This window comes from Camelus bactrianus, chromosome 12, assembly GCF_048773025.1.
Source record: "Camelus bactrianus isolate YW-2024 breed Bactrian camel chromosome 12, ASM4877302v1, whole genome shotgun sequence".
NCBI classification, from domain to species: domain Eukaryota; kingdom Metazoa; phylum Chordata; class Mammalia; order Artiodactyla; family Camelidae; genus Camelus; species Camelus bactrianus.
In genome coordinates this window covers 16,600,226-16,625,745 of record NC_133550.1, presented here as the reverse complement: position 1 = coordinate 16,625,745, position 25,520 = coordinate 16,600,226, and the positions used below count along the sequence as shown (strand labels likewise).

At 49.3% G+C, this 25,520-nt stretch overlaps 1 protein-coding gene across 1 annotated transcript in view; it reads right to left on the bottom strand.

Annotated features, from left to right (window-relative positions):
- Window positions 1–7,625: 7,625 nt before the first annotated feature.
- Window positions 7,626–25,520, bottom strand: part of FAIM2 (Fas apoptotic inhibitory molecule 2) — a 33,469-nt gene continuing 15,574 nt past the window's right edge. The window contains exons 10-12 of the mRNA XM_010964261.3: window positions 25,259–25,354; window positions 23,536–23,589; window positions 7,626–11,244 (exon numbers count right to left, since the gene is read on the bottom strand). Coding sequence (XP_010962563.1) covers window positions 11,095–11,244; window positions 23,536–23,589; window positions 25,259–25,354 — 300 coding nt within the window. The 3' untranslated portion in view covers window positions 7,626–11,094. The remainder of the gene's footprint in view (window positions 11,245–23,535; window positions 23,590–25,258; window positions 25,355–25,520) is intronic.

Genomic DNA, 25,520 nt, shown 5'->3' with positions numbered 1-25,520 from the left:
CAATAAAAAGAAATGAGGTACTAATATATGCTATGACATGGATGATCCTTGAAAACATTAAGCTAGTGAGAGAAGCCAGTCACAAAAGACCACATACGGTATGATTCTATTTACATATGTCCAGATTCGGCAAATATCTAGAGACAGAAAGTAGGTTAATGGTTGTCAAGGGACAGGGGAAAGGTGAGTGTGAGGACTGACTATAAGGATGGAACAAAAATGTTCCACAATTAGATTGTGGTGATGGTTGTACAACCCTTTGAATATTAACAAAAAAATTGAATTGCGTATTTTTGAATGGGTAAATTATATCTCAATAAAGCTGTTTAAAAGAAATGAAAAACAATTTGAAATAACAAAAACACAAAAGGGGAAGAGGAAAAGGATGGAACCCGGATAGGCAAATGAATCTAAGATACTATCAGCAGAAAAAGGACTATTTTTCTATGAGATGCTGTATACAAACCCCATGGTAACCACAAAACGTAAATCTGGAGCAGAGACACGAAACATATAAAAAGAGGAATTGAGAAAAACCTCATAGAAAACCACCAAACCAAAAAGACAAATAGAAATACAAGGAAAAAGAAACAATGGAGATATAGAACAACCAGAAAATGAAAAATTAAATGGCAGTACCAAATCCTCATCTGTCATAATCACCCTAAATGTGAACGGATTGAATTCACCAATCAAAAGACAGAGTTGCTGGATGGATTAAAAAATAAGATCCAACTATATTCTGCCTCCAGGAGACTCACCTCACCTCTCAAGACAAACATAGGCTCAAAGTGAAGGTATGAAAGATGACACTCCAAGCAAATGGCAGCCCAAAAGAGCCATGCTCATATCAGTGCTTGTGTTGTATCAAACAAAATAGACTTCAAGTCAAAAAAGAGACAAAAATGGACAATATATAATGATAAATGGGACAATTCTTTGAAGACATAACAGTGATTAATATATATGCACCTAATATAGGAGCATCAAAATATATAAAATGATTATTAACGGACCTAAAGGGAGAAATTGACAGCAACACAATGATAGTAAGAAACTTTAACACCCCACTTACATCAATGGATAGATCATTCAGACAGAAAGTCAATAAGGAAACAAAGGTCTTAATGAAATGTTAGACCAGATAGATTTGTACAGAATATTCCATCCAAATGCAGCAGAATATACATTCTTCACAAGTGCATATGGAACTTTTGCAAAGATAGACCATACATTGTGACACAAAACAAGTCTCAATACATTTAAGAAGATTGAAATTGTAATAGAGGAGAACAGATCTGACTCTATATTGGATCTGTTCCTTTGGTTTTAGCCTTGGTGTCCTTTTCTGGGTTCATTCTTGCTAGCTCTGCATCTTTTGTAAATGAATGTTGCCTTTAGCCCATCTGGTAAACAGGAGAGCCTTTTCTCAAGGCTCTGACCTTTAAGGATATTAACACTTCTGCACTTATATAAAGACAACAAGTTGCAAAATAGAGGGTAGCCTTTGTTTTGCTGGAGGTTTTGCAGGAGCCATGACCTGGCGGATGTGGACAGCTGAAGGAACAGAGACTTCCTACACCAAGAAGTATGCAACAACCAACCACACCTCCCTCCCCTGTTTTTTTGTATAAAAGGAGCCTGTATTCTGACTGGAGCAGGATGGTTCTCCAAAACTTTAGTCTGCCATCCTCTTGGTCTGCCAGCTTTCCAAATAAAGTTGCTATTCCTTGCCCCAACACCTCATCTCCCAATTTATTGACCTATTGTGCGGCAAGCAGAACAAGTTTGGACTCGGTAACAAAATCACATCAAGCATCTTTTCTGATCACAGTGGTATGAAACTAGAAATCAACTACAATAAGAAACCTGAAAAAATCACAAGCATGTAGTCCGAACAACATGCTACTGAACAACTATTGGGTCAATAAAGAATCAAAGGAGAGATAAAAATTACCTGAAGACAAATGAAAATGAAAATATGACATACCAAAATCTATTTGATGCAGCAAAAGTGGTACTAAGAGGAAAGTTTATAGCAATACAGGCCTACCTCAAGAAACAAGAAAAATCTCAAATATACAATCTAACCATACACCTAAAGGAATTAGAAAAAGAAGAACAAATGAAGACCAAAGTCTGTAGAAGGAAGGAAATAATAAAGATCAGAGCAGAAATAAATGAAATGGAGACCAAAAAGACAATAGAGAAGATCAATGAAACTAAGAACTGATTCTTTTAAAAGATAAATGAAATTAACAAACCTTTAGCTAGACTCACAAAGAAGAAAAGAAAGAAGGACAAATACCACATGATTTCACTCCTATGATATAATAAATGGATCATATTTGTATTTATAAATATAAAAAACATACAAAAAACCAAACAAAATAAATGAATGAACCAAACAAAAATAAACTTGTAGAGAAAAGAGTAGTGGTTACCAGAGGGGAAGGAGAGGTGATGGGGACAAATTGGGTAAAGGGGAGAACTGTGTGGTGATGGATGGATATGAAATTTTTTGTGGTGAGCATGATAAGCTCACTACCAATGGTATGTATGGTATACAGAAGCAGAAATGTAGTGTTGTACACATGAAACTTACATAATGTTATAAACTAATATTACCTAAAATAATATTTAAAAAAGAAGAAAGTAATTGTGGATGGAGATAAGTTGAAAATAAATAAATATTCTGTTCCTAGCAAACTTTCACTTAAAAGTTTAGCATTCATTTGGTGATTCTTGCCTGAATCAATTATTGCTTTGAATATTACAAACTGGTAATTTTCTAATTCTGTTATTCCATCTATATTTACTTGTTGGCAATTTACGATAAGGAAGAGCCATAAAATATATTTTAAAAAATAAAAGATGGGATTATACTCTCTGTACTACTTTACAATATGCTTTTTAATTTAGTATTATGTAATATTATGCCTGTATAAATATTTACCCATATTATCGTTCTTTTTTTTTTAATTGAAGTATAGTCAGTTTACAATGTTGTGTTAATTTCTGGTGTACAGCATAGTGATTCAGTTATACATATATCTATTCCTTTTCATATTCTTTTTCATTATAGGCTACTACAACCATATTATTCTTAAGGACTGATTAGTAGTTCATAGAAGAAGTCTATCAATATATTAAACAGTCCCTTATTGTTTAAAATTTGTTTCCAAATTTTCACTCTTATGAATAATAATACCAATGGATATTCTTGTATCTTTTTGGAATTTGTCCAATTGTTCACTCAAATATCTAGACAAATACCTAGAAATATGATTTCTGGGTATATACTTCTAAAAGTTACTCGATAAATATGGCCAAATTATCTTCCAGAGTTATTTCTCAAACACAGATCTGATTTTGTAATTCCTCTACTTAAACATCTACAGTGTTCTCACTGCCTGCAGAACCTAGTTCCATCTCCTTGGCAGAGCATTGGTCGGTCCCTCAGAACCTAGCTCCTCTATGTTGTAGCATCTTCTCTTTCCTTTTCAAAAAATTAATTAATTGATTAATTCCCATCTCATGGGAATCATACTCTGATTTCCTTTGGGGAAACATCCCTCACCTCCCTGACTCTCATCAGTGAATGTGGCTCCTGGGATAAATACATGACATAGGTCCAGTCAGTCAGTACCTCCCAACCTAGTGCCACGGTGATTGGCCCAGCAAAGAACTTCTGAACCAAAGAGGACCGATTAGGGTCAACCAGGACTTCTGCTGGAATTGCTGGGCCAGAGAATTCTTGGAACTCACACAGTAGCACATTCCATTGGTCAAAGAACTTGTGATCATTGTTTTAAACTGCTCCATTCTACCCTCAGGCCTCATGCAAATATACCCAACCTCTCCCAAAGTCTCATTGCATAACAATATCAGGCTCAGGCCAGAGGTCCTGAATCACATCTAAACCAAGTCTATGTGCATTTGAGGCTCTTCAGGGCTGGTTCCTTGGGTAAGGCTGTGCTCCACTTGAAGACTTCAGAATAAGAGAGACAACTTATTTACCCCCATCTCCCCTCCACCCCACATGGTGTAAATAATGGGACAGGCATAGGACAACCACAATAGTTGCTCTGGTTCAAAAGGGAGGAAATGAAAGGGATACAGCAGATATGGTTATAACAATTTCGAACTCCACCTGGGGTTGACTAGGGCCCAGTCTCTGGCAATGACTCTTTGTGGCTCTTAACTCCATTCTCTGGCCTCTTGGTTTTGCCTTCTGAGTCATCTTTTCCGTAGGAATCAGCCCATATTGTAGCTAAATCGTTTTTTCAGCCTGCTTCCTGCCCATAGACATTCAGGAATCCAAAGGCTGCTTCATTTTGTACTGTTTCTATCTCTTTCAATCTGAACTGGTGGTGCTACTACAAATACAACTATCTTAAAAACTGTGGTTTTTATCTGAATCTTATTGGGGATCACTCCAATAGGTGACAATAGTCACACTCGTAAATCTGTTTAGGACAAGGTCTTCTTCATCTGGGCCCTCAGTGAAGCTGCTGAAGGGTAATATCTTTAAGATCCTTGGAAACCCTATTGTTTAACAGAGCAGGTTTACAACCCTTTAAGAGCCTTAAGAGTGCTTCTGTCTGTTGGAAAGATTCTATGAGGCACCATCGAAGATCTTTCTGAGGTCTTAACAGAGGGTTTTACAGTCATACCTTTGGCTTCACTTTTGCCGGGAGGCCATGTTTTCCTGACAGTGCCCTGGATTTGATCTGTGTCCTGAGGTTCTTACTACTTTGAAAATTCTTTGCTGACTGGAAAGACTGTCCTGGACTTTTTACATCTCCTCCAAATTTTGCTTAAAAACAGAATAATTCCTTCCTTAGCTTTTCTCTCATTCTCTGTTTCTTTTGACACAAAGCCAAAACAAGCCAATGGACATTTTCAACATTCTGCTTGGAAATCATCTTAGCCAGATCTGTCAGTTCATTATTTTTCTATTTTTCACTTTAGTGTAGATAAAAGTTTTGTTAAACTTTCTACCACGATATAACAAGGGTCTCTGTTCTTCCAGGTTTCATTGATATTTTCTTCAACTTTCCTTTGAATCTTCATATGCAGTTTCCTGGAGGCCCTTCGAGCTTTCTCTCACAGTCTCATTGAGACCTGTCCGGCATCTCCTATCACCTGATCCCAAAACCAATGCCGTATGTTTTAGGTTTTGTTACAGCAGTGACTTACTTCCAGGTACCAAATTCTGTTCCAGTTATCTGTTGCTGCATGGCAAACTACTTCAAACTTAGTGGCATAAAACAACAACCGTTTTGTCGTGCTCACAGATTCTGTGGATTAGGAATTTGAACAGGGCATGTAGGGGATGCTTTGTCCATGCTTTGTGATGTCTTGGGCCTCAACTGGGAAGACTCAAATTGCTGGGGGCTAGAATAGCTGGAGTTGGAGAATCTACTTCCAAGATGGTGTCCTCCCTCACATGGCTGCCACTTGGTGAGCATGGCAGGAGCTCTGGGCTCAGCTGGGTCTCTTAGCTAGAGTGTCCACACATGGCCTCCCTGGCATGGAGGAAAAAGGAGCTAACAAAAGGGCATAGAGCTAATGAGGGACAGGGTGAGGCTCACTCCTTTTGGCAGGATTTCCTCAGAAAAGAAAGCAGAGACTCCAGGAGAGGTTGGGAATAGTAGTCTGGGAAGAAAGGATCTTAGCCGACTGTGTGTGGCACGGTGGGTGGGGTGGACAATGAGAAAACAAACACAGGTTTGCTGAGAGTAGCCAGGCTTGAGTGGAGACAGATGGCACGCGTGAGCTGGATCAGGTCAGCTCAGGTCTAGAATTTCTCCAGCCTAGCTTGGGAGCCTGGGAATGGGAATGAAGTGTGAAGTGTGAAGACCTTTCCTGGGGTGAGAAGGATGTGCACAGAGGTCACCACTCAAGCAAGGCAGCAGCTGCCAGAAGGGAGTGGATGGTTTAGTGGTTGAATAGCGGCCCCCAAAAGGGATGTCCAAGTCCTAACACCTGGTACCTATGAATTTGACCCTTTTTTGGAAATAGGGTCTCTGTAGATGGAATTAAGGATCTTGAGAAGAGATCATCCTAGATTTAGGATGGGCCCTAAATCCAATGACAAGTGTCCTTATAAGAGAAGGGAGAGAGGGATTCAAGACACAGAGATACAGAGGGAAGTACCAGGTGAAGACGGAAGCAGAGACTGGTGGGCAGCCACAAGCCAAGAACACTAAGGAGAGAGACAAGGAATGAATTCTCCCTCAGGGCCTCCAGAAGGAACCAACCCTACTGACACCTTGATTCTAGCCTCCACAACTGTGGGAGAATAATTTAGCTCTGTTGTTTTAAGCCACCCAGTTTGTGGTAATTTGTAAGGCAGCCCTAACAACTGATGAAGATAGAATGAGTGGAAAGAGATAGTGAGGCTGAAGGGCTGGTTGGAGGCAGGAGGCGGCGAGGGAGCCCAGGGTTGCCAACCCCCCTACCCCCCACCGCCAACTTGGACTGCTATCCCTCAGTTCCCACCAGTCCATGCCCCTCTGCCTTCATTCACTTCAAGCCCTGACTCAGAGTCCCCTCTGGTCCACTGTTCCGCATCTGCTCACATTTACCTGGGACTCTCAGCCAAGCGGTCTGGAGCTGCTGGGTATGTTTTCTCTCCTGCAGCACTGCGGGTGATTTCTTCCTCTCCTGGCTCTTGCTGTCTGTGGAAGTGCTTTGCTCACAGTGGGTGCTTAATAAATGTTTCCTGTTCTTTCTTCAGAGTCCCCTAACTATTGCCCTGCTCCTTTCCCTGCTCCAGTTGGACTGACACCAAAACCTTGTCAGAAACCAGATAATGTCTCCTGCTTCTCCAGTGTGATGTGTCCACTTCCCAGGAACGTGGTAATGTAATCACCACCCATGTGCCTCTAATCGCACTCCCACCCACTCACTCACTCATGTATAACCTTGAACAAATCCCTGCACTTTCTGCTCCTTACTTTCCTCTTAGGTAAAATAAAGGGTTGGAGGGGGGTCATTCATTTATTCCTCCATTCATTCAAAACCTGTTCATTGAACCATTTGCCATAAGACCTATGAATTCAAGGGTGAACAGTTTGTGCCTTCAAGGAGCTCAGGTTTTATAGGAGACAGAAACAACAGTTAAAATGCAGCTAGTGTACAAGGAAGAGGGGCTCCAAGGAGGGAGTGGCCAGAGCACCGCGAGGGGGAAGGATTGAGAAAGGCTTCACAGGAGAGGCGACTCTTAAAGCTGCTGCTCTTGGGATCCTTCCAGGTACAACATAAGCTTTCCTTCTAGGGAAACAAATTTTGGGTCAAAATATGGAAGAATCTTCTAACACAACTGAGCACAAAGGAACAGGCTTCCATGGAAGCCCCCCGACTGGGAAGGGCCTCTGTCAGGGCTGTGACAGGTACAAGGATCCAAGGAGACTCTGCAAAGGCTGTATAGCGACAGGAGGGCCAGTGCCTCTTTTCCACGTAAAGAGGAACGCGGAGATTTAATTTTCGCTCAGCTACACAGGGAGCAGCAGCTCTGGTGTGCACCTCTCACACTGAATCTGACTTACACCTCACACACACACTCCCCAAGCCATCTGAGGCAACGAGTAAAAGGCAGGCAAAGGAAACAGTTCGGGTGTCATTATTACTTTTATTCTTATCTCCTGTCAGTCATGGACCGGAAGGTGAGGCCAGGGAAGGGAACAGGCATGGACCCCGGGAAACTTGGAAGAGCTGAGGCCAGAAGGGCTTGTGTCTGGGGTGTGTCTCTGCTCTCAGACATTTGAGAGGAAGCTCTGGGGCCAGGTGGCACAGGGGCAGTTTCCAGCAGACAGGTAAACAGTGTCCGAGAGATGCGAAAATGGCTGGACTAAAGGGAACAGCAGGAGGCTGATGAGGAGAGTGGTCTGAGGCTGCCTGAGAAGAGCCCGGAATGAAGTTCAGTGGCCAGATCCTGCCTGCAAACCTCAGGCCCAAACCTCCCTCTCCTTCTCCCCCCTGCAGAATCAGGCCCTCCTTTTCCTCAGGCAGCCACCAAGGGGCAGCAAAGTGCCGGTGTGAAATCCCAGCTGGGCGAGCCAGGGAGGGAGAGGCAGAGCCTCTTGGAATAAGGATGTCTGGTCCTGACTCCCCGGGGAGAAAGAGCTGAGGCTGGAAGAATCAACGTTCCTGGGGCTTCCCCCGGTGACACAGGAGCCACACCTGAGCCTGGGAATCAGTATGGGAGGCCCCCAACCTGCACTTCCGAGGAGAGGCTCTCTTGATAGGTCTTCCCCTCAGTCAGAGACCTCCGACTCACAACACCCATGGTCAGATTCCTGGCTGCATCCCGCCTTATGAAAATCCAACCTCCCCCTCCCTGGTCCCAGCCGCAGCCCTGCCCAAAATGTGAGGGGCCAGCAGGCTCCCTTCCTCCTCTGCAGCGTGTGCCTCCTGCCCAGCTTCGGTTTCCCTGTTTCCTGTAATCCTGCATTCCTGTTCCCCCGCTCTCCCTCCTTCCAAGACCCATCCAAGTGTTCCTGGGGCTCCTCATGGCCTCAATGCAGGTGGAATGCAGGGGCCTCAACCCTGGCTCTGCTGCCAGCTCAGCATGTCCTGGACCCCTCTTAGGACCCAGAATAGGAGGCTCCACACTACTCTGCTTTGGGGTGGCCCTGAGTTGCCCCAACACATTGTTTATTTCTGAGTGCTTGCCTCCTCCCCTAAGCTTTTGGAGATCAGCCTCAGAAAAGCTTCTCAATCCCGTTTTTGCACAAACTGTCCTAGGGAGAGGAGGACTTGGACAAGAGCTTCTGGGAAGCATGACCAAGGCCCAGGCTGAGAATTACAGGGCAAGGGGTGGGGGAAATAACCCTTTATGAACAGGAACTAGAGATTAGGAGAGGAATCGAGGAGACCTTGGAGGAGAGGTGGCAACTGGATAAGGAAGACAGTGCAAATAAGTGTTCTGGTGTCTCTCCCTGCGCCACCCTGGCCATGGTCTTCTATCCTGCTGATAAGAAAACTGAATCACAGACAGCAAGAAACACTTGCTTCATACCATGAACCTGTTGGCAGTGAGGCTAGAAATCAGACACCAGAATTCTACTTCCCAGCTTGTGTCTAGAAGGTGGAAACTACAGAGTGCAAAACTTGGTGGTGGTACCGGGCGGGGAGATGGAAGGCCAGGGGTGGCACTGAGGATAACAAATCCGCCGAGATGTCACAGCCTCACCACCCAGTCTCATTCCAGTGCCTACCCAGTCTGTTAGCCTTATGACCCGGGACCCAGCCTCTCCAGCACTTCAGCTTTTCTCTCCACAACAGGGATGTACAGAGTACTGTCTTTGTAGGATTGCTGTAACGGATTAATTTAGACCAGCACACAGGAAGCATTCCACCTGTGCTCCCAGCTGCCTGTATCTCAACACAAACACCACCATCCGTTCTTGGCTCCCTCTCTCCTCATACCCAAGATGGAACATAACTTCAACTGTTTCTGCAATATTTCTTAAAAGCTGGAAATAGAAAGGGCAGAGAGGGAAGGGTCAGGAACACACAGATAACATACCTAGTTATCCTCCCCAGAGGCAGAAAGAGCCCCTGGCATATGGAGAAAGAGGCAGCCCTGGAGGAAGAGGCCAAGGAAGGGTCCAGATAGCTGCTCTGAACCTCTCTGATCTATCCAGTAACTTTCCACTGGCCCAGAGTCAGCAAGTGCTGGCTGCATGCTTCCCCAAGTGTGGCCCCCTGGTCCGCTCCCCAGCAGACCTGCAGGGGGCTGGACGGCTGACGCACACCGGGCCTGAGATCTCAGCTGCCAGGAAGCTGATAAGGAGACCTGACTCCATCACATGGGACCAGCAGGAGAGACTTGACCTGGTAGTTAACATCAGCTGGATGGCTTCCAAATTGGAAAGATGAGGAGATAAGGAGTGGAGGGGCTGAGTGGCCAGAGAAACTAGGAGAAGGGACTGGGCACTGCCAACTGAGGCCTCAGGAGGCCTGACTGGGGATAAGCCAGCAACTGGCAGCAGATGGGGGAGGTTTGGGAAATAGGATGGGCCGAAAGACCTTGGGGAAGGGCTGGGGGCAGGGCTGGATCCCCTCCGGCTGGGGCTAGCTCAACAGCTAAAATACACCCCCTCCTCCAGAACTCCTAGTCCTCTAGGGCCCAAACACTCCACTTAGCCTCAGGCCTTTGGGAGCAGCCTGGGGGTTGAAGAGAAGAGGGTGAGAGGGTGCAGGTCTCAGTCCTGCCCCGCCTCCCAGGAGGATGAAGGTCTGGGTGAATTGGCGGTACTGCAGAGCCCAGGCCTCCCAGTTGGTTGGCTGCCTGCTCCCACCTCCCTTGGAGTCCCAGGACAGGCCCCCATTTAGGAGCAGAGCCCCCCCTGCCCACTTCTGCCCCCACAGCACTCTGTTATGACCCAGGGGGGTCAGCCAAGGCAAGCACAGATGGTACTGGCTTCCTGCCCTCTCTCGTTGCCCTTGGCCCCCAGGGCTCAAGTGCCTAGAACAAGCCTCTGGTCCCAGACCTGGGAGAGGATGGGCAGCCTGAGACAGCCATACTGTTCCCCCACCCCCAACCCCCTCCCCCTCACACATAGAGCATCCAGACCTTGTCTCCCAGCTCTCCTCCTAACCACTCCCTTGCAGTGTCAAAGCCTAACCTGGAAGCGGAGAGGGGGTGGGGGTGGACACAGTACAGTGTGCCCCAGGGTAACACAGCTGTGGCCACCTCAGGAGGAATCATGGTGGGAGTACAGACTTCAGCCGGGCTTCCTGGAGCCTCCTTTCCACATCTGAAATACTGCTGGGCTCCTCCCACTCATCCTTTGGGTCCTCAAACTCGGAGAAGCCTCCAGCCTCGACTGTTCCAGTTTGGGAGCGGTAACTAGGGGGAAGGGGCAGCACAGGGGAGGTGTGACCTGGATTCCGCAGGGCCCTTGATGGCATGGGTGCAAGCTGCTGAGGGTGAGGATGAGGGCTGGGCTCAAGGAAGTGAGCTGGCCTCAGGCTGGGTTGGCAGCTAGTTTTATATCTGGGCTGGCAGGAGCACAGGGGGCAGTCAGAGGACCAGCAAGGGGGCATTCTCTGAAGGAAGGAGTGGGCGGGAAGGGCTCCTCATTCCCGGTTGGTGCCAAAGAGCTGCAGGAAGAAGGTGAAGATGTAAATGATGTCTAGGTAAATGTTGAGGGCTCCAAAAATATACTCCTCAGGGCTCAGCGAGTGCCGTCGGCTACCCAACAGCAACTGGGTGTCAAATGCCAGGAACTGAGGGAAGGAGGAGAGAGAGAAGTCAGAAGGTCCAGTCACTGTGACACTGACCATGGGGCCCCAATGTCCCCACCCAGGCCCAACCCCAATTTTGTTATCACCTACTGACTGGCTGCTTAGTGACTCTCCTGTGACAGCCCGGAATCTGAAATTTTCCCAACACTTTCCATCTTTAATTCAATATCTCTTTACTGAGTACCTACTATGTGCCAGGCAGTCATGCAGCAAAGAACTAAATAATTAAAACGAACTAACATTTCTCTTCTCCATCCAAATTTACTGGGAACTGAGGAAGTAAAAAGGCACTTGAGAAAAGGAGTCATATAGGTCCTGACTGAAAAGACCAGGCTACCAACAGCCAGGGGCCAAGTAAGTGGAGATGCTGGAATGCACCCACCCACATGTTAACTGCAGATGACATTTGTCAGAAGACACCGACTTAATTCACCTGGCAAACAGAGGGGACAGTGACGCAGGGACCGTGGCCCTACTTAAACTGGACTTCATGGTGGAGATGATGACCCTTGTCACTCAGGGTCACCTCTCTCCCCTCCTGCTCTCAAACCCTTTTCTCAACATTGTCCCCAGACAGAGCAAGGGAGTAACCGCTAACAAGCACCATTTAGTTCTGTTCTGTAAGACAGAACTACAAAAATCCATGAGCACTTTTAAATACCTATTCTGTGTTTATGTCTACATTAAAATATATTTTCTTCTGATTATTAAAAAAAAAAAGAACTAGACAGAAAAGATCCTGACCTTTGAGAGCTTAGAGTCTAGTGGGGAAGTAAAAGTATGATGAGGAATCAAAGAGAAACACGATGTGCCACGGGGGGCTGCTAACAAGGTACCTGACCTACGTGAGTGTGGCAGGGGTTCCGGAAGGCTTCCTGGAGGAGGGGACCTTCAAACGGAGGCATAGTCTTCTTGCCATAGCCTCAGGGCCCTGCTCTTAGAGGGTGAATGTCTGTTCTAGGTAACAGTGAGCAGGGAGCAGGCGCTTGTTATGTGCTTCACAGACGTTAGCCCACTTCGTCCTAATAACATCCCTATCGAGTAGGGATTCTATCATTCCTAGAGGAAACCCAGGCCCAGAGATGTTAAATACTTAACCAAAGTTACACAGCTGGGAAGTGGCAAAGCCAGACCTGAACCCAAGTGGGCTGGCTTCAGAGCCCCCACATTTAACCATTCTGCCCTGTGGCTTATGGGCAGCACCCACGGTTAATGTGTCTCCTGCCAGGAAACAGGCTCCCCTCCGAGCCCCAGTGACTTGCTCAGAGCTGCAGAGACAATGAGGAACACCATGCTGTGCCTGCTCTTGGGGGCTCACCACTTAGTGGGGGACACTTACAGATGATGACAATAAAACTGGGTAAATGCCATAATTAAGGCTGATTGGGCAGGAGGAAGGTGGCCCAGGAAAGGTGACACTTTAACTGGGGCTTGAAGGATGAGTAGGGAGTTTGCTAGACTAAGCAGACCTAGGGAAGCCCTGGAGGTGAGGGGTGTGGTGTGAAGAACAAGGGATTCAGGGTGGCAGGAGCAATTTGGCAAAGGGATAGATGGAGAGAGGCTGGAGCCTAGGGGCCAGAGGCTCCAATAAGGAACAGCTCCAGCACATGGGATATCAACACATGTCACCCTTGAGGGTGGGGAGGTGGGGGTGATTACAACTATGGGCTTGAAAGTCAAACTGACCTATGTTCCAGTCTCAGCTCTGCTACTCAGTAGCGCTGGGACTCTGGGCCAGGTTACTGAGTTGCTCTGAGCCTGCGAGTCCACACCGTCAGATGGGAGATGAGTGTGCTTGCCTCTTGAGGTTGTTGTGACAGTGAGATAATTCGTGCAAGGCGCCTGGCATGGTGCCTAACACATGGTAAGCACTTAATGAATGGTAGCTATTAATGCAGTTTTATTGTTAGTATCTGCAGAAGGAGAGGTGCCCTCTTGAGAACATGTGTACGCTGCGGCTGAGACTCGGGTCTCCCGCGCCGCTTGTCAGGAGGCAGAAGTGTCACTAGGGGAAGCTATGTGCCCTTAACAGAAGGAAAATGGAGAGCCACAGCCAGTGCTGAGGGGGCCCTGTGCAGGGCACGTGAGCCTCTGAGCTCACAGGCACGGAGGGAAGGGTGCCGGAGAACACAGCACTGGAGCCGGAACGCCTGGGTTTGGGGGCTGGTTCCATCTCTCAGAACCATCACCCACTTGACCTCAGTGTTCTATCTGCAAAATGGGACAATGATAATGACCACAGCGTGGCATGGTTTTTGGGGAAATGTATGACAGAGTATGTGGCATCAAGTATTATTATTCTTTAGCGTCGTGTCACTCCCTTCTACTCTGCTTCTTCTCAATTCGATTTGGACTCCCAGGTAAAGTTTCCTTCTGCAGCGCGAACGAGCGAGGAGAAGGGCTGGCTCCAATGCTGCAGGCTGCTTAGCAGTCACAGCGGGGAGTGGAAGTTAATAAATTGCTGATCTGGCTTGCCAATCAGCAGCTTGCTTGGTTGACTTCCAGAGCCTGGTCACCCCTGGGTGAGCTAATGAAATTGAATCTCTCAACCTAGAAGGCTTGGACCTGTCTGGGTCTGGGGGTGGCCTCTCCAAGGAGCACCCACCTACGAGGCCGCCTAGAGCAGTCAGCTGGCTTTTTCCCTTGGAGTAAAGAGGAATTAAATGGTTTCTGTCCCCACCCTTGGTCTATGGTCAGGGGTGCTTATCTCCATGGTGCTAGCCTGCCCCAAATTTCAATCTCCCTGCCCAGGACCACCCATCATTGAAACCTCATGTCTGTGAAGGCTTTCCATTAATTTATTCCCAACAATATTTACTGAGTATCTACTATGTTCTTGGAACCCTGCCTTCAGAGAACTAACAGAGCAAAAGATAGTATCAGAGATTACATTATGAGCATGTAGTCATTACAGGGGAAAGTAACCTGATAATCTCCCTGGTTGATGTGCACTGTTGACTAACATCTTGACTGAGAGTGGATATCCTGGTTATTAACAACTAAGTTAACATCTTAGTTGGCAGCTAAGATCTTAGTTGGGAGCTCGCAAATGGGTTGACCGCTAACACCGAAACGGACAGCAGGTACTTGAGTTGCTAACTAGCCGAATACAAGACCCTGCAGGAAGGGCAGGAGCAAGAGGCAGGAGCAGGACTAGAACACTACTGACTTACATCTGAGTCGTCCTTTCACACACTGGTCTTTTATCTTACTCACCGAATTCACCCTGGGAGGTGGATATTATCATCAGTATTTTACATAAGGGGAAAGCGTCTCAGCCACTGCGTGACCTGCTGATGGTAATTTGTCGTGTGCTGGAACCAGCTCAGCTGTCCTATTCTGACAGAGATGGGGCTGGGGTGGGCTTGCCGGGAGGGAGGGGGCAAGCACAGAGGCAGAGGAGCCAAAGGCAGACTCTCCTGGTTCACCCTATCAGCTGGGGCTGCACCTGGTCAGGGTCTCCTGGCCGCTCACTCAGCCTGTCCCTGCCATGTCCAGGCTTCTGTCTGCTGTCCTCCCAGAGGTGAGGCTGAGAGGCTCAGAGCCACACCAAATAGGCACTGAATACAAAAAGCTGGGGTTACAGTGTGTTGACTCAGCATAAAAAATAACTCGTGGCCCGTGTCCATCCTACAGATGCCAGCATAAGTGCGCAAAGCAGAGCACCCAAGGCCGTTCAGGGTGGTGTTGGTTCTAACAGGGAAACCCTGGGAACAACCCAAAACTCTATCAACCAGGGGATTGTTAAATTGTGGGCAGCAGTGCCAAGGGAGAAACATCTCACATAAATGCTATTATAAGGAAAGAACAACTTGCAGAAAAATCCATATCACACGAGCTCCTTTATGTAACAAAAAACCTCACAAGACTATACGTCATAGGAACCTACACAGCATATATCTATAAAATGCAGATAGAAAAGTCTGGAAGGAGAGACAACTGATCACAGCGGTTACCACTGGGAAGGCAGTAAGGGACATGGTCAAATGACATTTGCTTTATCAATATTTAAAATTTAAAAAATGAAATATGTGAATAATGTATTCATATACTATTATATTAGAAAAATTTTAAGAAAAGTTTAAAGTAGCACAAAAGAAGACTTGGCAGACTCTTTCCTTTGTCACCGCAAGCCCTGTCACGGGTGTTGCACTGTCATCTCCGTCACGGAGTTGAGGAGACTGAGGCCCAGAGAGGATGGGACTTGCCCACTTCACACAGCTGAGAGGACAGCTCAAATCTCCTGACCACCCCCAAGACCACTCTCTTTCCACCATGTGACACTGCGTTGGGGCATGGTGTGTGTGTGTGTGAGTGTGTGAGTGTGTGTGAGTGTGTGTGTGTTTGTAGAAGGATGGAAGAGGTAAGATGTATAAATAGAGCTCATGGCTACCCGGGGGGATGCACAGAGCACTGGGCCCACCTGGTCCTGCCACCACTTTCTGGGCTACAGTATGAGCCTGGGCTTTGGGGTTTCTGTAGAAAGGAGGCTACCAGCCTTAAGCCCTTGTGCCCTTGGTTGGGATGCAGGACAGGGAAAGGGAGCTGAGTGGAGACGTGGGGTCCATTTGTTGCTGGGCCAGTAGAAGACACTTCTTGTCTTCATTGACCTGGGTGTCAAAAGTTTAAATGGCCCAGATGACCTCTGCATGCAGCCCTGGGTCCTGGGGAGCACCTCCAGGTGGGCCACCACCAAAGGAACAGGTCGCCTGGCAGGCATGTGAACCAGAAAGTCTGGCCCAGGATAAAAGGGGAGCATGTAAGAAGCTGTGTGAGAGAGGAGGGACACGTGTGTAACACAGTGCTTAAGGACACGGAGTGGGGCGTCACATAGACCTCACCTTAGGCAACTAACTACCAGGAACAGGTGATATTATTGATCACTGATGATGTTCCAGGTGCTTCCTAAGTGCTCTGCACATATTAATTTACTTAAAAGTCACAACCTACAAGGTGGGTACTATTATTATCCACATTTTACAGATAAGGAAACAGAAGCACAGAGAGGTTGCATGACTTTTCAGCCCACACAGCTAGAATGGATTTGAACCCAAGTACCGTGTTCCAAAATCTGGTGCCCTGAATTACAGGGTTAACTTTTACAATCAGGCTAAAAGCTACCAGGGTACTTGAGAGACTACTATGTTCCCAGTGCTAGGCTGTTTTCTTTTTTCTGTTCATAGAGTATCTTATTAATCATTACTACAGCCTTGTGAAGTAGTTAGCATTAGGCCCATTTTAAAGATGAGGCAGCTGAGGCACAGAGAGATCACATAACTTGCCCAGAAGTCACAGTGGTGAGAGGACGAGCTAGGCCTTGACTGTAGCTGGGGTTGGGGTGTGCGTGGTCACCGGGAGAGCTCCCCTGGCCCTTCTGACAGCACCTCTTCCTGGTGACCCCCCCCCCCGGCCCTGATGCCAGGGTGCCCAGCCCCGCTCTCCACAGGGACTCTGAATCACCCCTGGGGCTAGGGGCTTCTTTCACCTTCTCTGGGTCAGAGTGTTGGTTTGAAGGGCTTGGTCTGAGCAGGGCGTTGGTTTCTGAGGATTAGTGTCTCAGGAAGTGAGACTGAGGTGAGACCTGGGAGGGGGACACTGAATACACTTCCCCCTAGAAGAAGAAATTACCGGTCAATCCACTCTCCCTCCTGCCGCCCTCAGAGGAATCCATCAACCTCCAGAGGGTTCCGACCAGACCTCAGGTCGGGCGTCAGAGTTTAGCGGCAGAGGATAGGGGGCACAACAGAAAAGGTTCTCACCGGCTCTTCTGGGCCTATGTAAACCACCGAGGCAAAAGAGCCTCTAAACTCTGAATGAAATAAAGGTTAAGTCTGAAATAAAATCGTACCCCCGCCTTGGGTCTGTGTAGCCGTTTTTACTTTTCGAAGTGTTTCTCTAACTGTGAAGAAGACAGGGCATAGATCTCCAGAAAAGCAGGGGAAGGGTGGGGTGAGGGCAGACTGGAGTCTCTTTCCCAAATCCCTCAGATGCTGTGGGTTTGGCCTAGGCTGGATGGCAGAGTCCCAGGACACACAGATTCCCTGCTAGGGCTGGATGGAAGTAACTACCGACGGCCTAGCCTCAGGGTGACAGAGGCTGAGGCCCCTCTGGGTCCTCCTGCTGTGGGGGCCCTTCTCTAGGGCTTTATCTTCCCATCTGTGAAATGATACAGAGAAGAGAGTAGAAAGAATGCTGGGCTGAGAGTCAGGAAAATGGGGCCTTCATCCAGCTTGGCAGCAAACACTGCATGCGTGTGTGTGGTGTGTATGTGTATGTGGTGTATGTGATGTGTGTATGTGTGTGGGCTGTGTATGTGAGTGTCTGGTGTGTGTTATGTGAGTGTGTGATGTGTGCATGATGTGTGTGGTATGTGTGTCTGGGTGTGCCCTCTCTGGGCCTTAGCACAGGGAGGTCTGTCAGCTCTGAGGGCTCCCTGGTCTCAATGCTGCTTTTCTTTTTTTTAAATTTAAGTATAGTTGATTTACAATGTTGTGTTAGTTTCTGGTTTACAGTATAGTGATTCAGTTACACATATATATAACATATGTATTTTTACATATTCTTTTCCATTATGGTATATTACAGGGTATTGAACATAGTACCCTGTGCTGTTCCATAGGACCTTGTTGTTTATCTATTTTATATACAGTAGTTTGTATCTGCTAACCCCAAACTTCTAATTTATTCTCCCGCCACTTTCCTCTTTGAGAGCCATAGGTTTGTTTTCTGTCTGTGAGTCTGTTTCTGTTTTGTAAATAAGTTCATTTGTATCACATTTTAGACTCCACATGTAAGTGACAGCATGTGATGTTTGTCTTTGTCTGATTTACTCAGTGCTCCTTTTCTTCTAGGGACTGAGGACAGATGCCTGTGTGTGTCCCTTCAATGGTCAGGGGTCCATACCCAGCACTGGAGGCCCAGCACCTCTGCAAACAAAGCATCTTCCTTTCCAAGCTTCACCCATCCAAACACTATCAGGCCCTGAAGCAGCCACTGCCGACCACACAGGTTCTCCCTGCCACCCTGTCACTGACTCTGGAACACTGTAGTGGCCTCCTCACTAATCTCCCAGCCTCTGGCCTATTCACTGATCTGGCTTCTCACTCCTTCAAGCACAGAGGCTAATGTTTCCTGAGGTCCTCAAAGTGGCTGGGCTGGGCAGGGAGGGGAGAGTTCTGTTCCCATCAGGCCCGTCTAATTTCTCAGGCCCTATACCTGATCTCTCCCCTAGGTACATCCAGGCTTGGCTTCCTGATTTAAGTGGCTGGGAGACTTTAGCCTCCCCAAAGAAGGACCAACTCTGAGGTGGAGCAACCTGCCCAGAGTCATGTAGGCATGGAGACTCTGTCACAGAGGGAAAGCAGCCAGCCAGGCCCTCCGCCCCACCTGTGTGCTCGCGCTCTCTCTCACTCTCTCCCCGCCCCAACCCTCCTGCTCTGTCCTGGCCCCTCCACCTTGCCTCATCATCCCAGCCCAGCTCTCATGCTCCTCTGCCTAACTTCTCAGGAGCTTCTACCAGAAAAAGCACTCAAGGAGAGGGCACAGAAAAGGAGAGGAGGATGGGGCCATCCTGAGGCCAGTAACTTTCGGCTCTGACTCACCCACTTCCACCGGCATTTGGGGCTGGTGCCCAGTAGGGGGTATGGGGTAGGGTGAGGCAGAAAACCGGAGCCTCTTGAGAATGTGCCAAGCCTAGGGGGTGAGGCCTAGGAGGGGCCCTGCAGGACCACAGCCCTAAGATGCCTTGGCTCCCCACCCACCTGCAACCTCAGCCTTGTGCAGCTGGGTGGCCCTGCTCTCAAAGATGGCAGAATCTTTCAGGGGAGGGGCTGAGGTCTCTAGAAGAAAACCCTTTGATTCTCACAGCCCTTCCAAGGCCCAAGCTGGTGGGGGTTGGGGGTGGTTCTCCCTGGGGGTCTGGGACCCCTCCTTTGACACTTCTCTTCTCCCCACCCCCCACCTCCACAATTCTTGCCTAGCTGAAATGCTGGGAGGACCCCTCATGGTGCTGAGAATTCCCCAAAGACTAGGATGGGAGATGTCAGCATGGGCAGATGGAGAGACTGGGGGTGCTGGGCACTGGATCTGGGGATGGGTTACAGCTAGGGGACCACAGATTCAACAGCACAGGACTGATGCTAGAAGCAGGGTCAGATTGAGGTCAAGGACCTTCCGAGTTGAGGTTAATGGAAAGACACAGGGACCTTAGTTCTTATAGGGCTGGGCCTTTGAGGGCCTCTGTCCACCTGAAACTGAAAGGAGGGAGGAGAATGAATCCAGTGGCCCCTCCTCAACTCTCCCCACCCCATGGGACCTCTCACGTGAAGGAGGGCAGAGGATGGGGCTGGGGGATTGACATCATGTGCTCCTGACCCTTGTTTACATAACCTTCAGGATGAACCCAACCAAGGGCTGTGGGTGTGTTGCTCTCCTAATGAGCCATTAACGGGTAATTAGGCGCTGTGGTTCCTCCTCCCTTGTGACTCACAGAAGACTGATGCTTAAGTCAACTGTGCAGCCACGCTTTCTTTGCCTTGCTCAAACAGCACCTCAGCCGGACCCGGCCCCCCAGCCATGCCTCTCAGGTGTCCATTCATTCTGCAAACATCTAGGGGGTGCCTACTGCGTGCCATACATTGTTCCAGGCACTGGGGGTGCAGCAATGAGCAATCCAGAACCAAATCCCTGTCTTCAAGGAACTTAAATTCTGCTGGATGGAGACAAACAATAACAAAGCAGAAAAATATGGAGTATGTCAGAGAACGAGAAGTGCTATGGAGAGAAATACAGCTTGTGTGCTTGTGTGCGTGCGTGTGTGCACACTCAGGCACACGAGACTGTAAATGAAGCAAACCCTTGAACGAGGGGAGAGAGGGAGCTGTGAGCCAATGCGAAGTAACAGATAGAGGCAACAGTGGGTGGAGGGGTCCTGTGCTGGGAGCGAGCCTGAAGTCCTCAGGAGCCAAGGATGCTCACGTGGCTGCAGCAGAGGGGGTGACGGGGAGTGAGTGTAGGGAAGGTCCACGTGGGTCTTGCAAGCAGTGGGGAGCAATTGCTGGAGGCCAAGAAGAATAATGATTTGACCTCATTATGTTTAACAAAATCACTCTAGCCACTGCGGTGTTGGACACAGACTGTCAGGGCAGTACCAATAGGATGCCATTTCCAGATTCCAGGTGGGTATAAAAGAAAAAAAAATACAGGTAGGAGAGGATGGTGAAATGGACCAGGCAGTACCCATGAAGGTGGAGAGAAGCAGTCAGACTCTAGACAGAAGGTGGAGCCAGCTGGATTTGCTGCTGCGCCAGTTGTGGGGTGTGGAGAGTGGAGGAGTCAAGGATGTCATCAAGGCCTTTGGCCCGAGTGACCAAAAGGGTGGAGCTGCCATTTACAGAGACGAAGAAGGCTGAGGGAGGAGCACGGGTTCAGGGGAAGAGCAAGAGCTCAATTCTGTATATGTTAAGTTTGAGGTGCCTATTAGATTTTCAAATGTGCATCCCGAGCAGACAATTGGAAATTCTAGCCTGGAATTCCAGGCTAGTGATGTAAAACTTAGGGTCATCATAAAAGATAGTATTGAAAGTCTTGAGTCGGTCTGCCATCCCCTAGGGAGTGAGTGTAGAGAGTCCACGGCCCTAGGGTCCTCCAGTGTGACCTGGGAGGGAGGAGGAAAACCAGGAGGGCTAGTGGTTTGGATGCTGAGGGAAGATGATGCTTCTGGGGTAGGGAATGAGCAATCGTATCAAATGCTGCTGAGAGTCGAGCAAGATGACGACTGAGAAGTGACCACTGGATTCAGTCACAGACAGGCCACTGGGGACCTCGCAGGGAGAATTCTGAAGAGGGTTAAGAGAGAACAGAAGAGAGAGAGGGAGGAGAGGAATGGGAAATTGTGTAAATTCCCTTATAAGGAGTTTTGCTCTAAAGGGGGAACTAGAGGGAGATGTGGGCTCAGACTATTTTGTGTGTGTTTTTTTTCAGATGCTGACAGAAATAACCCAGTAGGGAGGGCCATACTGGTGGTGCAAGAAAGGGAGGGGGGAAATTGCTGGAGAGATCTCCCCAGGCTCTCCCCACTTCAAGCCAACAGAAACCGAGGGGGACCAAGGGGGACCAAGGGGGAACCTGGAAATGGCACCTGGGTCCTGTCCTAAATCTGCTCCTTCCTGGCAGTGGGACTCTGCGCCAGCCCCTTAACAACGGGGGCTTCAGATGTGGAAAGCAGGTTTATAACATCAGCACTGCCTCCCTCGCTGGGTTGTGATGGAGATCCAGTGAGGTAATAGGTGTGAAAGTTCTTTGTATAATGTAAAGGGTGGAACAGATGGTTGGGATTATTTTTATTATTCTAATAACACAGCGGATTATTGAACAAATTTAAGGGGTTACTGTTCATTCAACCCTACTCCTACGCACAGCCTCCTGGAATAGCTGACATACCTGCTGTGACCTGATCAGCATGAAGCCAAGTAAACGTCCTAAACATCCTGACCCTCCATCGCTCCTCGCTCTCCTCCCGCTCTGCCCTGCATGATGCCTCTTCTTCCATCTGTCCCTGGCAAACGCTGTCCTCTGAGGCCTTCCCAGGCTCCCCCTGTCTGACCCTCCCTCTTCTTTCCTCCTAGCCTGACTCCCCACCTCATCCTTTTCACTGAAATTTGTCTTTAGCAGGTGCTGCTGGAGGAAAGAGCACTGGTCCAGGAGCCAAGAGAAGTTAGTGTTGTAGGATAACCATCCACCGTGGTTTGCCCAATCTTGGAGTTCCTAGGGGTTCCCCCAAGAAGTGGGACTTTCAGTGCTAAAACTGGGGAAGTTCTGGGTAAACTGGGATAAAGGTCACCCTACTCTTAACCAAGGCCACACTCAATTGATTTACCACTGTCTTGCAGGGAAACCTTAGACAAATCACTGAACAAGTTTTCTCACCTGTAAAATGAGAGGCTTGAAGTTTCTCTAGACCCCTTTTTAGTCCTGTCCAGCCCTCAAGTTCTGAGCCTGGAGGTCATTTACTCCACCAGTATTTACTGAGTGCCACTATGTGCCACGCACTGTGCTCTTCCTGCTGACTATGGCAGCCTGGACACACAGCACACATGTCACATGTTGTAGGTGCTCAGTAAAGACCTATGGAAATGGATGAATGAACCTACCACACTCCCATTCCTGGCATGATCCCTATCCAAACCCCTCAAAACCTTTGCTCATAATTCTGACTCCCTATTTCCCCTCATCTCTGCTCCCTCAAATCTGTTACCCATAAGCTTCTGGAACCTGTGATTCGGCCCGGAGCTCGGGCCAGACTGAGTTGAACTGAACATTCCAGTGAGGGAAAGGAGAGCCTGGTCACTGCTCCTGCTGGCAGTGGAGGTTTACCTTGGATGCCACATCCCCCAAGAACATGTCACCAACACATGCTTGTCAAACTGGGAGGATCCTGGACTACCACATTCAGGTGCTGGGAGCCCCTGAGCAAAGGTCCTGTGTTGGGCTGCTCCAGGCAGATGTCTGCCCCTGGTCACCTTCTGTCACCTGGGCATCTGCCTCTAGCCACGCCACTCCCTTCCCCACCTAGCCTCAGACCCTGAGTGGGGCTCTGGGGCCAGACTGTCCAGATTCTCAATCTGGCTGTTTACTTCCTAGGATGCTGTATGCTCTTGAGCAAGTCATGTAAAGTCTCTGAGCTTCAGGCTCCGCGTCTTAATTGGAGAACAATAGAACCTATTTTAGAGTTATGGTGACATTCAGTGTAGGTGGGGAGCCTGCTGTGGGAGAAGCCTCTCAATAAACATTAACTATCATTGTTATGATAATCATAATCATCGTCATCAACTCTCTCAGTTTGGTGAGAACCAAGAAGGACAAGCTCAATCTAACTGCATCTCTGTCACAGAGTACTTGGAATCTCCCTTGCTCCAAGAAGCCTTCCCAGATTACCCCAGGAGAGCATGACTAACTTAGTCCATGTGGCCAGGACAACCTCACTCTCTCACCCTCCACAAGCAGCACTGGACCTCTCCACGAGCCAAGGGCACCTCTTCCCAGCTCTGTCATTAAGCCTCAATCTCACTGTTACAACCTTCCCTCTCTTCCCAGGTCAATTAGTCTGTCTTGGAGACCTGAGAGAACTCCCTGACCACAGCACTGCGCCCCTCCCTGCCCACTGGCACTCCAGAAGGGTTTAGGGAGGAGGGCTGTGAGGAAGACGGTGATGGTGGAGGGGCCTGGGAAGATGGTGGGAGGCTGAGAAGGGGGGCCCCAGGGGGTCACACTCACCAATGTAAACACGCCTGCTCCCAGTACGGCATACACTGCGTGGAGCCAGGGCACCTGCAGGCAGATGTAAAATGGGCTTAGGGCTGGCGAGATGAGCAATGGGGCAGAAGCGTAGGGAGGAGGGATCTGTCTGGAGAATGAAGGATATGGGACAGACCTCCCCACTGGGGGCCTGCTCTCACCCCTGCAAACCCAGCCCCAGACTGAGAGGTCCTTGATTCTCTGTGTGCTCAGGGTTGGTGGGGGTACCCCAGGATAACAGAGATCATGAGGGACTGGCAGGGGAGCTCCCAACTGGCACTTCTTCCCTCCACACACAGCCCCAGGCTCAGGCTGGCCCAGAGTGACTCATCCTATTGGGGCCCTGTCATCCTGCCAGCCTGGGCCTGGCCTGAGGCTGCTCCCTCCTCCCAGTGTGCACTCATTCCTGCGCTGTCTGTCTGTCCCTCTGTCTGGAGCTCCCTGGCTTAGCCTGTGGGGGTTAGGGGCTCAGGCAGAAGGGGACATAGGCTTGAACTTAGGGGTGTGGGAGGGGCATCTGGAGCCCCTGCCAGCTGTGCATGATGGGATTGCCTGCAGAGGCTGGAACAGCATGCCCACTTCCCAACCTCTGCTTCCCCCAGGTCGCAGGGGTACCTAGCTGTGTGTGAAAATCCTGCAAAAGGTGCCACACCAGCCCTGCCCTCCATAGGGCCTTCCTCCAGAAGATTCCTGGAAACACAGGCATCCCACTAGCCTGACCCAGGTCAATAAAGGGTTCTTTGAAGCTCTGGGGCCCCTTCCTGTACACCCCCATCCTAGATACACAGAGGGCCCCCAGGCCAGCTCCGGCTCCTCCCTTGGTCAACAGGATTGTGGGAAGAGTCAAGGAAATGCCAGAACCAATCCTGATGTCCTGGACTGGCAGCCAGTACCCTGGGGGCTGGGCAGAACAGGCTGAGCAAGCAGCGAGTGAGGAACACTGCTCCCAGACTGGCAGAAAAGGCGGACCACGTACCAAAGGTGGCTACGAGGATCTGGGGAAGGCTGTAAGCACCGAGCCTTCAGCAGGGGTCCAGTAGCTTCCTCTCTCAGGTTCCCAGGAGTCAAACCCCCTCCTGTGATGCCCTCAATCTGCCCTTTCTCCACTTGCAGTAGTCTGAGTGCCTGGAACAGGTCCCTGAGCCCCGAGCAGTCCTAGCTGGATTTTCCAGGCAAGCCATACACTTACTTCTTAAAGAGCTGAGATTTGACTCCCCCCATGGACACTCTAATGGGGTGAGGGTATGTTCGGAGCCCCACTGTCCCACTTCTCGCCCACCTGGCTAGCCCGATGCTGCCTCCCTGGATTTGGCTGATCCCCCAAGAATTCCAGGAGGTCCTTTCGCTGGGCCTGGCAGCTCCAGGGAGCCCCAGAGCTCCCTCCCCTGCTGGGGGTTTAAATGCTCCTGCCCTCCCCCTCAGCCTCACCTCCGCGGAGAGGGGCTAGATAGGAAAGGTGAAGCCGGATGTGGCTCGTGTAGTGGGCAGGTGCCCAGGCCTGCTAAGAAAAGCCTCCTTTAGTTGTTTGCTTACACTGCCAGTAAGCCCAGGGCAGGTGCCAGGAGAGGCAGGACAGGAGGGCAAGCTGTGAGCCGTTGGCTCTGGGCCTTCCCTGGAGGATGTAGGAGGAAACGGCACCCTCGGGCCAGCGGTCCCTCCCCCTCTACCCCCATGCGGCTGGCTGGGAGACCTGGAGACTCACATATTGGAAGGGCAGGAGGATGGCCAGGATGAGTCCACTGAAGAAGAGAGTCATGAGCAGCACGAAGAGCACACCCTGGCAGGACGTGAAGTCAAACTGCAGGGATGGGATGGGTGTCAGCGGCCGGGCCTCAGGCCCGCACAGGGCGGCTCGGCATTCCTGGGGGCCCTGGCCGGGCAGTGTGCTGGAGGGAAGGCTGAGGCCTCTGCGGCAGGCCACCGTCTTGTGCTCACCCTCAGAACGCAGCGTCCCTCCCCACCTC